Source organism: Oncorhynchus clarkii, chromosome 18 (genome assembly GCF_045791955.1).
Source record: "Oncorhynchus clarkii lewisi isolate Uvic-CL-2024 chromosome 18, UVic_Ocla_1.0, whole genome shotgun sequence".
Lineage (NCBI taxonomy): Eukaryota > Metazoa > Chordata > Actinopteri > Salmoniformes > Salmonidae > Oncorhynchus > Oncorhynchus clarkii.
Window position 1 is genome coordinate 26,234,358 of NC_092164.1, and position 15,942 is coordinate 26,250,299.

Below are 15,942 nucleotides of genomic sequence, written 5' to 3' on the forward strand. Positions count from 1 at the left end.
CTTCGAAAGCCAAGTCATCAAACAGATTACCGACCATTTCGAATCTCACCATACCTTCTCTGCTATGCAATCTGGTTTCAGAGCTGGTCATGGGTGCACCTCAGCCACGCTCAAGGTCCTAAATGATATCTTAACCGCCATCGATAAGAAACATTACTGTGCAGCCGTATTCATTGATCTGGCCAAGGCTTTCGACTCTGTCAATCACCACATCCTCATCGGCAGACTCGACAGCCTTGGTTTCTCAAATGATTGCCTCGCCTGGTTCACCAACTACTTGACTACTCTGATAGAGTTCAGTGTGTCAAATCGGAGGGTCTGCTGTCTGGCAGTCTCTATGGGGGTGCCACAGGGTTCAATTCTTGGACCGACTCTCTTCTCTGTATACATCAATGAGGTCGCTCTTGCTGCTGGTGAGTCTCTGATCCACCTCTACGCAGACGACACCATTCTGTATACTTCTGGCCCTTCTTTGGTCACTGTGTTAACAACCCTCCAGGCAAGCTTCAATGCCATACAACTCTCCTTCCGTGGCCTCCAATTGCTCTTAAATACAAGTAAAACTAAATGCATGCTCTTTAACCGATCGCTACCTGCACCTGCCCGCCTGTCCAACATCACTACTCTGGACGGCTCTGACTTAGAATACGTGGACAACTACAACTACTTAGGTGTCTGGTTAGACTGTAAACTCTCCTTCCAGACCCATATCAAACATCTCCAATCCAAAGTTAAATCTAGAATTGGCTTCCTATTTCGCAACAACGCATCCTTCACTCATGCTGCCAAACATACCCTTGTAAAACTGACCATCCTACCAATCCTTGACTTTGGCGATGTCATTTACAAAATAGCCTCCAATACCCTACTCAACAAATTGGATGCAGTCCATCAGTGCAATCCGTTTTGTCACCAAAGCCCCATATATACCCACCATTGCGACCTGTACGCTCTTGTTGGCTGGCCCTCGCTTCATACTCGTCGCCAAACCCACTGGCTCCATGACATCTACAAGACCCTGCTAGGTAAAGTCCCCCCTTATCTCAGCTCGCTGGTCACCATAGCATCACCCACCTGTAGCACGCGCTCCAGCAGGTATATCTCTCTGGTCACCCCCAAAACCAATTATTTGGCCGCCTCTCCTTCCAGTTCTCTGCTGCCAATGACTGGAACGAACTACAAAAATCTCTGAAACTGGAAACACTTATCTCCCTCACTAGCTTTAAGCACCAACTGTCAGAGCAGCTCACAGATTACTGCACCTGTACATAGCCCACCTATCATTTTGCCCAAACAACTACCTCTTTCCCTACTGTATTTATTTTATTTATTTATTTAGCACCCCATTATTTTTATTTCTACTTTGCACATTCTTCCACTGCAAATCTACCATTCCAGTGTTTTACTTGCTATATTGTATTTACTTTGCCACCATGGCCTTTTTTTGCCTTTACCTCCCTTATCTCACCTCATTTGCTCACATCGTATATAGACTTGTTTATACTGTATTGTTGACTGTATGTTTGTTTTACTCCATGTGTAACTCTGTGTCGTTGTATATGTCGAACTGCTTTGCTTTATCTTGGCCAGGTCGCAATTGTAAATGAGAACTTGTTCTCAACTTGCCTACCTGGTTAAATAAAGGTGAAATAAATAAAAATGGGCCGCTTTTGAGCCGCACTACAATATAGGCTACTGCACTTATTGACTCTCTCACTCTTACACACACACAAAACACACACACACACACACACACACACACACACACACACACACCTGCCCTGCTTAATAGGCCTTTGACGTTACTAAATAGAATAGCAAGTTTGTGGCCATCTTCAGTGCCACTGGTGTGTCTTGTATCCTCCATTGAGAAGTGTTCCCAGCAGGGTTCAAACCTGGGTCTTCTGTGCCCTACAAAACTGTGTTAGCCCACTAAGCCTACACAAATCATCAGGTCTCAGACAAGGTTACTCATGATGCAAGCTTACATGACCCACCTCCTTTACACTTTACTCCTCTTTGACTTCCTCCTGCGCCTCACATGAACCCATCCAGGTTACACCACCAATGTGACCAACTGTAGTTTGAACCTGGGTCTCTTGTATGTCACAAGATTGTGTTAGCCGGCTTAGTCTCAGGAAAGGTTACTAATCAACATGCGAGCAAGGTTCTCTGAACCACCCTTGTTACAGGAGCCCCGTTTTGAAGTCAGTCAGACTCACAGTAATCTCGCTCAGATATCCAGGGATTCTATGAAGACTGTCAGGCTGTGTCCCAAACCATGGACCCCTATTCCCTATATAGTGTGCTACTTTTGACCAGGGCTGGTCAAAAGTAGTGCACTATGTAGGGAATAGGGCGTCATTTTGGACGTAACCTCCAGGCACCGCCAATCACAGCCCAATCACTTCGCTGCCTGTTCACGCCTCACTGCCGCACGAGTCACCTGCCGGCGGCCCAATGAGCCATCACATCCACCACAGAGGAAACTCCAGCTCTGTTGTGATGTCAATAGTGACAGCAGAATGCAATGGATGCCACTAGTGCTATTGTGTAACAATTGTGCCAAACGTTTTGTTGTTGTGGATACTGTTATAGCCTAGGATGGGAGGGGGCTGTTGGTCTTCGAGCTGAAGGTGAATGACATGGTAGACACCAGTGTGTTTGTGTGTGCGCACGTCCGTGTGTGTCTGTGAAAGGAACATGTGAATGAGTGCTAATTGAGATCACACCACTGTCAGGCTCCTCTCAGTTTCCGTCTCACTTCATGTATTGCTCCGTCTGGAAAACCACGGATCCCTGCCTCACCCTGATGAGCAGCGTGTGCAAGAGGGAGAAAAAGTGAGTGATTGTGAGGGAGATTAAAAGGGAGCAGAGGGAAAATTAAACTGCGTATCTGACGTAGGTTTGGGGAATGACCCTATCTATTGCACTGCGTCAGTCAACATATGAATCAGCCAGCCTCGTTTGCCCGCTGGTGTGTTCTTGCTAAGTGTTCATTCATGGGCAGATGTCCTGGAGAGCACAACCGTGTCAAAGAGCCAACTTGGCTGTGCTGACCTCATCCGCTTGAATGATCCAGGTCGCCCTTGCGAAAGAGGTTTTAACCTCAAAGATCTTTCCTGGTTAAATAACGGTAAACATTTATCTAGATGGGTCTGTACTGTTCAACGAGGGGAGGCACTGTCCTGCTATCGTCACCCCTATTAGAGCTCTCCTCTCTGGGCTTGGGGCCCAAGCTAATCCCTGGCCCCTCAGTCCTCACCATGCTATATGCTAGTCCCATAGCCCTCTCTGTCCACTTGTCACACAGCTCCCTGTGTCCTCTCAGCCTCCCTACGCTCCCACAGCTTGTGGGTAATTGGGTAAACGTCCCCCATTTGCTTTGATACAGAGTTCACACCTAACCAACTGCATACAGTCCAGCAGTACAAATCAACCGTGTTTAAATCCGCTTTAAGTCCTGAAGTTTACATGATACCTCAGGGGAAGACTTAGACAACCAGGTGATGGGGTTTCCTTACTAATCAGTGACCTTAATTCATCAATCAAGTACTAGAGCAGAGTGAAAACCCGCAGACACTCGGCCCTCCGTGGAATGAGTTTGACCACGTGCTCTGAGTGATTTAAGCTTAAGTTTGTTATTATGTTCAGGTTTTAAGTTATTTTGAATGCACTGAGGGGGAAAAAAAGAGTTGGTGCCTCTAGGGCAATTCAAACGGCTAATTAAGAACCTTTTTACTGAAGAATGTGTTTGTTTTCTATGATTTCATTTGCTTTTTGTGTATTGGTTTATGTTAATGTGTATTGATGTGTATTTGATACAAGGCTCATCTGTAAAAGAGACCTTGGTCTCAGCATGACTCTCTGTCGAAATAAAGATACAAATAAATTCAAAAATACAGATTCTTTGGGACATGATGCCCAAAAAGTGCATAATAATTAAAAGACCCCATACACGTCGCTCATGAATTATCCATCTGTGAATGCCTTAAAAGGTGTTGCCACCTAAATCAGACTCATTCCTCTGGTTATTTTTGTTGTTAGCTGCCATTCTTATGTCCCTGCACTGGGTTAATGGAAACTAGTTTTTGAAAAGACTTGGCTCAGACTTATCCTTTATAAGCAGTTTCGTTTTGGCTAAGGATGAGAGAATGCCACCTCTTCAAATCAAATCAAATAAAATAAAATTTTATTTGTCACATACACATGGTTAGCAGATGTTAATGCGAGTGTAGCGAAATGCTTGTGCTTCAAGTTCCGACAATGCAGTAATAACCAACAAGTAATCTAACTAACAATTCCAAAACTTCTGTCTTGTACACAGTGTAAGGGGATAAAGAATATGTACATAAGGATATATGAATGAGTGATGGTACAGAGCAGCATAGGCAAGATACAGTAGATGGTATTGAGTACAGTATATACATATGAGATGAGTATGTAAACAAAGTGGCATAGTTAAAGTGGCTAGTGATACATGTATTACATAAGGATACCGTCGATGATATAGAGTACAGTATATACGTATGCATATGAGATGAATAATGTAGGGTAAGTAACATTATATAAGGTAGCATTGTTTAAAGTGGCTAGTGATATATTTACATCATTTCCCATCAATTCCCATTATTAAAGTGGCTGGAGTTGAGTCAGTGTCAGTGTGTTGGCAGCAGCTACTCAATGTTAGTGGTGGCTGTTTAACAGTCTGATGGCCTTGAGATAGAAGCTGTTTTTCAGTCTCTCGGTCCCAGCTTTGATGCACCTGTACTGACCTCGCCTTCTGGATGATAGCGGGGTGAACAGGCAGTGGCTCGGGTGGTTGATGTCCTTGATGATCTTTATGGCCTTCCTGTGACATCGGGTGGTGTAGGTGTCCTGGAGGGCAGGTAGTTTGCCCCCGGTGATGCGTTGTGCAGACCTCACTACCCTCTGGAGAGCCTTACGGTTGAGGGCGGAGCAGTTGCCGTACCAGGCGGTGATACAGCCCGCCAGGATGCTCTCGATTGTGCATCTGTAGAAGTTTGTGAGTGCTTTTGGTGACAAGCCGAATTTCTTCAGCCTCCTGAGGTTGAAGAGGCGCTGCTGCGCCTTCTTCACAATGCTGTCTGTGTGAGTGGACCAATTCAGTTTGTCTGTGACGTGTATGCCGAGGAACTTAAAACTTGCTACCTTCTCCACTACTGTTCCATCGATGTGGATAGGGGGGTGTTCCCTCTGCTGTTTCCTGAAGTCCACAATCATCTCCTTAGTTTTGTTGACGTTGAGTGTGAGGTTATTTTCCTGACACCACACTCCGAGGGCCCTCACCTCCTCCCTGTAGGCCGTCTCGTCGTTGTTGGTAATCAAGCCTACCACTGTTGTGTCGTCCGCAAACTTGATGATTGAGTTGGAGGCGTGCGTGGCCACGCAGTCGTGGGTGAACAGGGAGTACAGCAGAGGGCTCAGAACGCACCCTTGTGGGGCCCCAGTGTTGAGGATCAGCGGGGAGGAGATGTTGTTGCCTACCCTCACCACCTGGGGGCGGCCCGTCAGGAAGTCCAGTACCCAGTTGCACAGGGCGGGGTCGAGACCCAGGGTCTCGAGCTTGATGACGAGCTTGGAGGGTACTATGGTGTTGAATGCTGAGCTGTAGTCAATGAACAGCATTCTCACATAGGTATTCCTCTTGTTCAGATGGGTTAGGGCAGTGTGCAGTGTGGTTGAGATTGCATCGTCTGTGGACCTATTTGGGCGGTAAGCAAATTGGAGTGGGTCTAGGGTGTCAGGTAGGGTGGAGGTGATATGGTCCTTGACTAGTCTCTCAAAGCACTTCATGATGACGGAAGTGAGTGCTACGGGCGGTAGTCATTTAGCTCAGTTACCTTAGCTTTCTTGGGAACAGGAACAATGGTGGCCCTCTTGAAGCATGTGGGAACAGCAGACTGGTATAGGGATTGATTGAATATGTCCGTAAACACACCGGCCAGCTGGTCTGCGCATGCTCTGAGGGCGCGGCTGGGGATGCCGTCTGGGCCTGCAGCCTTGCGAGGGTTAACACGTTTAAATGTCTTACTCACCTCGGCTGCAGTGAAGGAGAGACCGCATGTTTTCGTTGCAGGCCGTGTCAGTGGCACTGTATTGTCTTCAAAGCGGGCAAAAAAGTTATTTAGTCTGCCTGGGAGCAGGACATCCTGGTCCGTGACTGGGCTGGATTTCTTCCTGTAATCCGTGATTGACTGTAGACCCTGCCACATGCCTCTTGTGTCTGAGCCGTTGAATTGAGATTCTACTTTGTCTCTGTACTGACGCTTAGCTTGTTTGATAGCCCTGCGGAGGGAATAGCTGCACTGTTTGTATTCGGTCATGTTACCAGACACCTTGCCCTGATTAAAAGCAGTGGTTCGCGCTTTAAGTTTCACGCGAATGCTGCCATCAATCCACGGTTTCTGGTTAGGGAATGTTTTAATCGTTGCTATGGGAACGACATCTTCAACGCACGTTCTAATGAACTCGCACACCGAATCAGCGTATTTGTCAATGTTGTTGTCTGACGCAATACGAAACATGTCCCAGTCCACGTGATGGAAGCAGTCTTGGAGTGTGGAGTCAGCTTGGTTGGACCAGCGTTGGACAGACCTCAGCGTGGGAGCCTCTTGTTTTAGTTTCTGTCTGTAGGCAGGGATCAACAAAATGGAGTCGTGGTCAGCTTTTCCGAAAGGGGGGCGGGGCAGGGCCTTATATGCGTCGCGGAAGTTAGAGTAACAATGATCCAAGGTCTTTCCACCCCTGGTTGCGCAGTCGATATGCTGATAAAATTTAGGGAGTCTTGTTTTCAGATTAGCCTTGTTAAAATCCCCAGCTACAATGAATGCAGCCTCCGGATAAATGGTTTCCAGTTTGCAAAGAGTCAAATAAAGTTCATTCAGAGCCATCGATGTGTCTGCTTGGGGGGGGGATATATACGGCTGTGATTATAATCGAAGAGAATTCTCTTGGTAGATAATGCGGTCTACATTTGATTGTGAGGAATTCTAAATCAGGTGAACAGAAGGATTTGAGTTCCTGTATGTTTCTTTCATCACACCATGTCACGTTAGCCATAAGGCATACGCCCCCGCCCCTCTTCTTACCAGAAAGATGTTTGTTTCTGTCTGCGCGATGCGTGGAGAAACCCGTTGGCTGCACCGCCTCGGATAGCGTCTCTCCAGTGAGCCACGTTTCCGTGAAGCAAAGAACGTTACAGTCTCTGATGTCCCTCTGGAATGCTACCCTTGCTCGGATTTCATCAACCTTGTTGTCAAGAGACTGGACATTGGCAAGAAGAATGCTAGGGAGTGGTGCACGGTGTGCCCCTGCCACTGCAGTTTTATTTCTGATTGTGTACCAAATGGCACCCTATTTCCTATAGTGGCAAAAGGGCTCTGGTCAAAAGTAGTGCACTATATTGGGAATGGGTACCATTTGGGATGTAACATTTTGTCTTTTCCCTTGCCCAATAGTATTCTTGCAAGATTTTAAAGAACAGTGTTTTTAATGTGTGTGTCTGTGTAAGTGTCTCTCTGTGTTAGCTTTAGGGGGCAAAGAGAAGCAGGGCCTGATGGGTAGATTCAGCTCAAAACGCAGTGGCGGTTATCTTCCCAGTGGGGAAGGATACGCAGTGTCTATCTCTGTCTCTTCTTCACTCTGCACGTGCTGAAGAAAACGTGTGTGTGTGTTTGTGTATGTGTGTGTGTCTTGGATTGTGACGAGCTGAAAATGCTCTTCCCAGCAGCGAGTTATGCAATTGCGACAACAGAAAAGTATGACGAATAGAGCCAGCCCTTCCTCTCCTCTCCTCTCCTCTCCTCACACACACACACACACACACACACACACACACACACACACACACACACACACACACGAGCAGCAGCAACTCTTTATTGCTCTCAGCCCCTCAGGCTTTCTTCTGGCCTGTTACTAGGCAACCAGCACCACACCATGTGATATGCTGGGTGACTCACCTGAAGTGTGACATCACAATTCCTGCGGCACCATCTCACTGTGGCTGGGGGCTTCTCTAGGCCTCCTCTGTGTAGAAGAAACATCAACTGTAGTTTTCATCATTTAAACCATAGAAATGAATGAAGATACCTATGTTGTGAACTGTCAGTTGGTCTGATTGTGTCCCGATTCCCCAAAGTTGCACTGGCTCAATCCCCGTCATAGATTGAAAAGCATTGGTGGAGGGAGCTTTCACCATTGTTAAATCCATTACAGAGGAAGTGTTGTCACTCTGTTGTGGAAATTGTCATGTTGTCTCCCTGACCCCTCACCTCTAACCCCTGACCTCTGTCCTAGGCTACTCCCACTGGAAAGGCCAGGTGCTGACCGCTGACGAGCTACACGTCCTCTACGAGGGGATCAAGCTCAACAACGTCCACCACTACGACTATGTTCTCACAGGTGAGACGCACACACAGAAAGAAGTGAAGGCTAGCGGTAGCAGTGCTAGCAGACTGGGGATGGTTGTTAGTTTACATCAAGTCTTTATTTATGATTGGTTAGACTGCCTTGTACACGTTCACTGCTAAAAGCGGAATTGCAGTATACAGTCAAAAAAGAAACTAGAAAAAAAAGGAGATAACAGTTAGCTAGCTGAATAAACATTTTACAGAGAGCAGCTAGCTAATAGCTTCAGAGAGTGCCTGCTTCTGGTCAAGGCGTACATTCTCTTCAGACAGATGTTGTTCTCGTCAGTCCTCAGCTCCCCCTGTAGCTTTCCAGGGAGAACACAGGAAGCAGTAGATGGATATGAGCCTCATGAGGTCACCTAGACAGAGATGGTGTCGGCTGCAGGGTTTGCAGAACCTGATGTCAGTCAGGCTGTCAGATGTTCGCCCACAGCCACTGTTCTGTGGTAGCCGTCGTGCTCTGCTAGCCCTGGCCCAGAGAGAGAGGGACGGAACAGAAACGCTGGCACTCCCTGATGGATTACGTCTCCTCTCCTATCACCTTGAGAGGGAGAGAGAAAGAGGGAGCAGACAAGCAGAGGAGAGGAGAGAGTGAAGGTCATGGTTTTATTCTTTCCCGAGTCCTTGTGAATCTGTCAAGGTGTGAAATGTAGCTAAACTGGAATGTGTTGGAACAGCTACATTCTAGTTACCAGACTATTGGTTGGTCAGCTCTTTTATTAAGACAGACTGCTAGACATTTGGAAGTCATTGTTACGGACACACTAGAGTAGTTGAGACTTAAGAGGAGAGCACAGCTAAAAACATAGGCTACGTACTGTATATCACCAACAATTAAAAGGTTCACCTTAAATAGACTCTTAGGAGTGACCAAGACTATTGGCGTGTGAGACAGACAGCATTTGTCAGTTGAAACTTTGTCTGTAAGAAACACAAATGGGACTTACAGATGTATCTGCGGTCACATACATGGCATGAAGTACACTGCGTATATCATCCAATAAGTGGATAAACTGAATGAGTGTAGTTTGAGTTAGAATCTAGCCGTGCCAATTTGCTCCCTATTCCCAACTCTTCCCGTGGCCCTAAATCTTTGTAATTAACAGATCGGTAAAATGTAAGAAATATGGTGGAAGCTCAACTAGTACACTGCTCATGTAGTGCATAGAGATGTGTGAAAGTCACACCTTAGTCTGAAGTGTCCCCACTTGCGCTGCCAAATAGCAAGCGTCAGGAGGGCGGTCATGTATGTTTGCAAGCCAGAGGTCCTGTGTTCGAGCCCTCGGTATGAGCCAAGTTAGGAGGAAGCATTAGTCGCTAAGCAAGCAGTGTGACCTTATTTACACTCATACCTATCCAGACCCTTCAGATTGGCAAAAATCTAGGGTTTGGGACTAGGAAGGGAATTGGTGTTGAGACAGTTAGCCCCTGTGTGTTTAAATTGGCCATGAGGACATGGGCTTTCCCTCACTGAGAGCCTGGTGGCCGAGCACAAAAGTGAGGCACCCACACAAACAAGCCTTACATCAGCATTTCCATTGAATCTTCTCCCTCTCTGTCATCCTCTCTTCTGGCCCTTATCTCCTACCTATTGTACGTACAGCCAGCACTGCAGCGACAGCAGGTCCTGCTCTCATGCACACAAGCACTGCAGAAAAGACTCCACCTGCCTCTATGCAAATACAATGAGAATCTCAGGCGTGACATGGTCCATGAAGAAGCATTAATTGTGTCCACTCTGAGAAAGCACTGACACACTCACTGTCACACCATGATCCCTGACCCTCTCATTAGAGCCCTGGGTGAGGGGTTGGTTTTGTCTGCAGTGAACGGTATAAAACTTTATTGAGACATTGAGGAGTTGGTTTTGACCCTGAATCATATTCTCCCTTCAGGGTACACTCGAGACACTTCCTTTCTGGAGATGGTTGTGGACATCGTACAAGAGCTGAAGAGGGCCAATCCTAACCTTGTGTATGGTGTGTATCCCTCGCTGTCACCCCTATGTGTGTGTGTCTTGCACATCTGTTCAAATCAACAGGGTGGTGTTCGACCACTGCTGATCACAAGTTCAAGATGCCTGTATGGGTTATTGTTAGGGCCAAGAGTTTTTCCTGACCACCTGACCAGGGAGAACTGGTCTGGAAAAACTCCTGGCCCTAGCTATTGTATCATCCTCTTCAGGTTTGGGTTGGCAGAAGGGTAAGGACACAAAGAAAAGAAAATCCTCACACTCTCATGGCTCCGAAGCAATACATTTAATAGATTTGACATTTTATTTTTTATTTCACCTTTATTTAACCAGGTAGGCCAGTTGAGAACAAGTTCTCATTTACAACTGCGACCTGGCCAAGATAGAGCAAAGCAGTGCGACAAAAACAACACAGAGATACACATGGGATAAACAAACATACAGTCAATAACACAATAGAAAAATCTATGTACAGTGTGTGCAAATGTAGTAAGATTAGGGAGGTAAGGCAATAAATAGGCCATAGTGGGGGAAAAAATACAATTTAGCAATTAAACACTGCAGTGATAGATGTACAGAAGATGAATGTGCCAGTAGAGATACTGGGGTGCAAAGGAGCAAAAAAACAAAAACAATATGGGGATGAGGCAGTTGGGTGGGCTATTTACAGATGGGCTATGTACAGGTGCAATGATCGGTAAGCTGCTCTGACAGCTGATGTCAGAGCAGCTGACAGCTGTTATTCGACAGCTAAGCTGCCTTCATCCGGGTTTCAGGGTAATGACAAGCTTGATGTAGAATATAGCTTGCCGTATGCTTCCCAGTTGAAACAGGTCATGCATATATTATGACAACATTTTGTTTGTTTTGGTCTTCAGCAGGTTCTTTTTGGGCTGTTTGTGCACACAATTTTTTTTCCTGAAGCAAGCCGAAGTTCGGTAGGCGAAGTCTAGCCCCCTTTGTCAGTGATTGGTCAACAGTACTACTCCTAGTAGGAGTGAGAACATGAAGTGTTGTCAGTCGACAAGTGACGACTAGTTTTCATGCACATTTTTTCACATGAGAAATACTGCACCAAACATCTTAGTCACATGTAAAATTGCGTGATTAAGACTAACCCCCTGCAAAAACTGGGGTTAGTAGGTTGAAGTAGGAAGTAGGAAGTTTACATACACTTAGGTTGGAGTCATTAAAACTTGTTTTTCATCCACTCCACAAATTTCTTGTTAACAAACTATAGTTTTGGCAAGTCGGTTAGGACATCTACTTTATGCATGACACAAGTAATTTTTTCTACAATTGTTTACAGACAGATTATTTCACTTATAATTCACTGTATCACAATTCCAGTGGGTCAGAAGTTTAATACATTAAGTTGACTGTGGCTTTAAACAGCTTCGAAAATTCCAGAAAATGATGTCATGGCTTTAGAAGCTTCTAATAGGCTAATTGACATCATTTGAGTCAATTGGAGGTGTACCTGTGGATGTATTTCAAGGCCTACCTTCAAGCTCAGTACCTCTTTGCTTGACATCATGGGAAAATCAAAAGAAATCAGCCAAGACCTCAGAAAAAAATTGTAGTCCTCCACAAGTCTGGTTCATCCTATGGAGAAATTTCCAAATGCCTGAATGTACCACGTTTATCTGTACAAACAATAGTATGCAAATATAAACACCATGGGACCACGCAGCCGTCATACCGCTCAGGAAGGAGACGCATTCTGTCTCCTAGAGATGAACGTACTTTGGTGAGAAAAGTCCAAATCAATTTCAGAACAACAGCAAAGGACCTTGTGAAGATGCTGGAGGAAACAGGTACAAAAGTATCTATATCCACAGTAAAATGAGTCCTATATCGTCATAACCTGAAAGGCCGCTCAGCAATGAAGAAGCCACTGCTCCAAAACCGCCACAGAAAAGCCAGACTACGGTTTGCAACTGCACATGGGGACAAAAGATCATACTTTTTTTTTTATTTGTATTTTTGAATTTTTTTGAATTTTTACCCCTTTTTCTCCCCAATTTCGTAGTATCCAATTGTTGTAGTAGCTACTATCTTGTCTCATTGCTACAACTCCCGTACGGGCTCGGGAGAGACGAAGGTTGAAAGTCATGCGTCCTCCGATACACAACCAACCAAGCCGCTGCTTCTTTTCATGAGAAGGAAAATGATGTGGAAGTTAAAGCTTGGTCGCAAATGGTTTGTCCAAATGGACAATGACCCCAAGCATACTTCCAAAGTTGTGGCAAAATGGCTTAAGGACAGCAGTCCTTAACAAGTCAAGGTATTGGAGTGGCCATCACAAAGCCCTGACCTCAAATCCCATAGAAACTTTGTGGGCAGAACGGAAAAAGCGTGTGTGAGCAAGGAGACCTACAAACCTGATTCAGTTACACCAGCTCTGTCAAGATGAATGGGCCAAAATTCACCCAACTTATTGTGGGAAGCTGTTGGAAGGCTACCTGAAACGTTTGACCCAAGTTAAACAATTTAAAGGCAATGCTACCAAATACTAATTGATACTAACTTCTGACCCACTGGGAATGTGATGAAAGAAATAAAAGCTGAAATAAATAATTGTCTCTACTATTATTCTGATATTTCACATTCTTAAAATAAAGTGGTTTCCCTAACTGACCTAAGACAGGGAATTTTTACTAGGATTAAATGTCAGGAGTTGTGAAAAACTGAGTTTAAATGTATTTGGTTAAGGTGTATGTAAACTTCCGACTTCAACTGTATTCAGACACTTTACTCAGTACTTTGTTGAAACACCTTTTGCAGCCATTACAGCCTACAGTTTTATTGGGTATGATGCTATAAGCCTGGTACACCTGTATTTGGGGAGTGTCTTCTATTCTTCTCTGCAGATCCTTATGAAGGATCTCTCTGTATTTTGCTCCATTTATCTTTCCTTTGATCCTGACTAGTCTCCCAGTCCCTGCCGCTGAAAAACATCCCCACAGCATGATGCTGCCACCACCATGCTTCACCGTAGGGATGGTGCCAGGTTTCCTCCAAACGTAACGCTTGGCATTCAGGCAAAATAGATTAATATTGGTTTCATCTCATGGTTTGAGAGTCATTTAAGTGCCTTTTGGCAAACTCCAAGCAGGCTGTCATGTGCCTTTTACTGAGGAGTGGTTTCCGTCTGGCCACTCTACCAAAAAGGCCTGATTGGTGGAGTGCTGTAGAGATGGTTGTCCTTCTGGAAGGTTCTCCCATCTCCACAGAGGAACCATTGGGTTCTTGGTCACCTACCTGACCAAGGCCCTTCTCCCCCGATTGCTCAGTCTGGCTGGGAGGCCATCTCTATTAAGTCTTCCAAACTTCTTCCATTTAAGAATGATGGAGGCCACTGTGTTCTTGCAGACCTTCAATGCTGCATAAATGTTTTGGTACACTTCCCCAGATCTGTGCCTTGACACAATCCTGTCTCGGAGCTCTACGGACAATTCCTTCTACCTCAAGGCTTTGTTTTTTTTCTGACATACACTGTCAACTGTGGGACCTTATATCGACAGGTGTGTGCCATCCCAAATCATGTCCAATCAATTGAATTTACCACAGGTGAACTCCAATCAAGTTGTAGAAACATCTCAAAGATGAAACAGGATGCACCTGAACTCAATTTCAAGTCTCATAGCAAAGGTGTCTGAATACTTATGTAAATAAGATTTATTTTAAATATATTTTTCAATAAATTACCAAAGAAAATTGCTTCATCATTATGGGGTATTGTGTGTAGATTGATGAGGATTTTTTTTATTGAATACATTTTAGAATAAGTCTATAACATAACAAAATGTGGAAAAAGGGAAAGGGTCTGAATACTTTCTGAATGCCCTCTATTTTAGATTAATTCTGCCTATTTTTTTAATTCTGAACCTAAGTATGCGGACGCCTAAAGCCCTTATTGCATTTAGGAAAAGTGCTGACAGGACCGTTGTATCTGTATCAGCGAGTCCCAAGTAAATAATTGTCAATTAAGCTGCAAACTAAGATTAAAGTTGACATAATTTAATAACGCCCATGCATTTCCATGTAAATTAGCTGAACAACATGTAGGAGCAGGATGAATAAAACGGCTGTAAGCGCATGTTTACAGTCTGTTCTGAGGGCAGTGTCGTATTCATTAGTGTACAACACAGCAAAACATTTTGCAACGGAAAATGAAAACGAGAATTTCTTTGTTCTTGTGGTCCATCCCCATTTCGTCCCGTTCTCTTCTGTGTGGTGTCTAGTGAATACGACCCAGGTGTTTGATGTAATTAGCTGATGATGAACCTAGTCAGAAGACGTCTTGGGTCAGCTTAACTTCGATACAAAAACATCTGTAATGTCTGTGTTAAACTTGAGAGATCTGTGTTAGGGATTGAGTGTGTTCTCGTTTGCCTTTTCAGTGTGTGACCCGGTGCTGGGGGACCATGGCTCCATGGTGAGTACTTTTGTGTTACGCTGCCTGTATTTTGTACCTTTTATTGAACAGAGCAGAAAAGATCATGAAAAGAGAATAGTGGGGAAGAGTTCATTGGAAGAGTTCATCATAGACAGTGGGTCGGATTTGAACCCACACTGACAGTGGTAGGAATGTATCCTACACAATCCAGGTCACCAGAGAGTACTGTGCCTTTAATGAGGGATCAGATGGTACTATTAAGTGATGTCACTACTCCTGCTCAATCTCATTCAATGGGGCAACGCTGACCTTCAGCTTTACCTGAACCAATGAGTTAAGCCTAAGACCGCAGCCACACTGAGACACATAAACGGAAATCTTATATGCACTCATCAGTTGTCTGTTCAAGACAACTCTTTTTGGATGAGCTGCATAGGTAAAAGGGCATGTTGAAATTTTTTTGATGGATAATGATCTCCATTGTCCGTTGAAAAACCACTGGCACCCGTACGGGAGTTGTAGCGATGAGACAAGATAGTAGCTACTAAACAATTGGATACCACGAAATTGGGGAGAAAAAGGGGTCAAAATTCAACAACAAAAAATAAAGAAAAAAGAAAAACCACTGGCAAGTTTTTCAGACACAAAGTCACAATGTGGCCGTGGCCTTAGAGACCCACTTTCACTTTCTGCTGTCCTTTGTCCTTTCTCTGTCTGTCTCTTCCTGTCCCTGTCTTTCTCCCTCTCTCACCCCCCCCCCCCCCCCCCCACTTACTGGAATCTCTTCTTTACCTTTATGGGCCGAGCATCAGGGATCAGTTGACATTATGTCATTGTTGCATCAAGGTGTGGGTGTGTGTGTGACGTGTGAGTATTGCAGAGGGTGGATTGGGGAAGGTTAGACCACATCTCATTTCACAGTGACAGATGAAATTAACATGAGCCTCGCTGTATGCCCTCGCTGTTTGTACGGAGAGAATAATGCGGAATAATTTGCTCGATTGTGACTCATAGTGCGTACGTGTTACAGTGTGTGTGTGTGTGTGTGTGTGTGTGCGTACACTAGAGTTTGTGTGTGTGTTTGATAGGTAGAGAGAGCACAAGGGCCTACATGCATACTGTTTGTTGATGTA

General features: G+C 44.9%; 1 protein-coding gene across 1 annotated transcript in view; it reads left to right on the top strand.

Annotated features, from left to right (window-relative positions):
• LOC139372545 (pyridoxal kinase-like) overlaps window positions 1-15,942 on the top strand; it is a 36,147-nt gene that overhangs the window by 11,751 nt on the left and 8,454 nt on the right. The window contains exons 3-5 of the mRNA XM_071112282.1: window positions 8,323-8,427; window positions 10,331-10,414; window positions 14,814-14,848. Of these exons, the coding sequence (XP_070968383.1) occupies window positions 8,323-8,427; window positions 10,331-10,414; window positions 14,814-14,848 (224 nt within the window). The remainder of the gene's footprint in view (window positions 1-8,322; window positions 8,428-10,330; window positions 10,415-14,813; window positions 14,849-15,942) is intronic.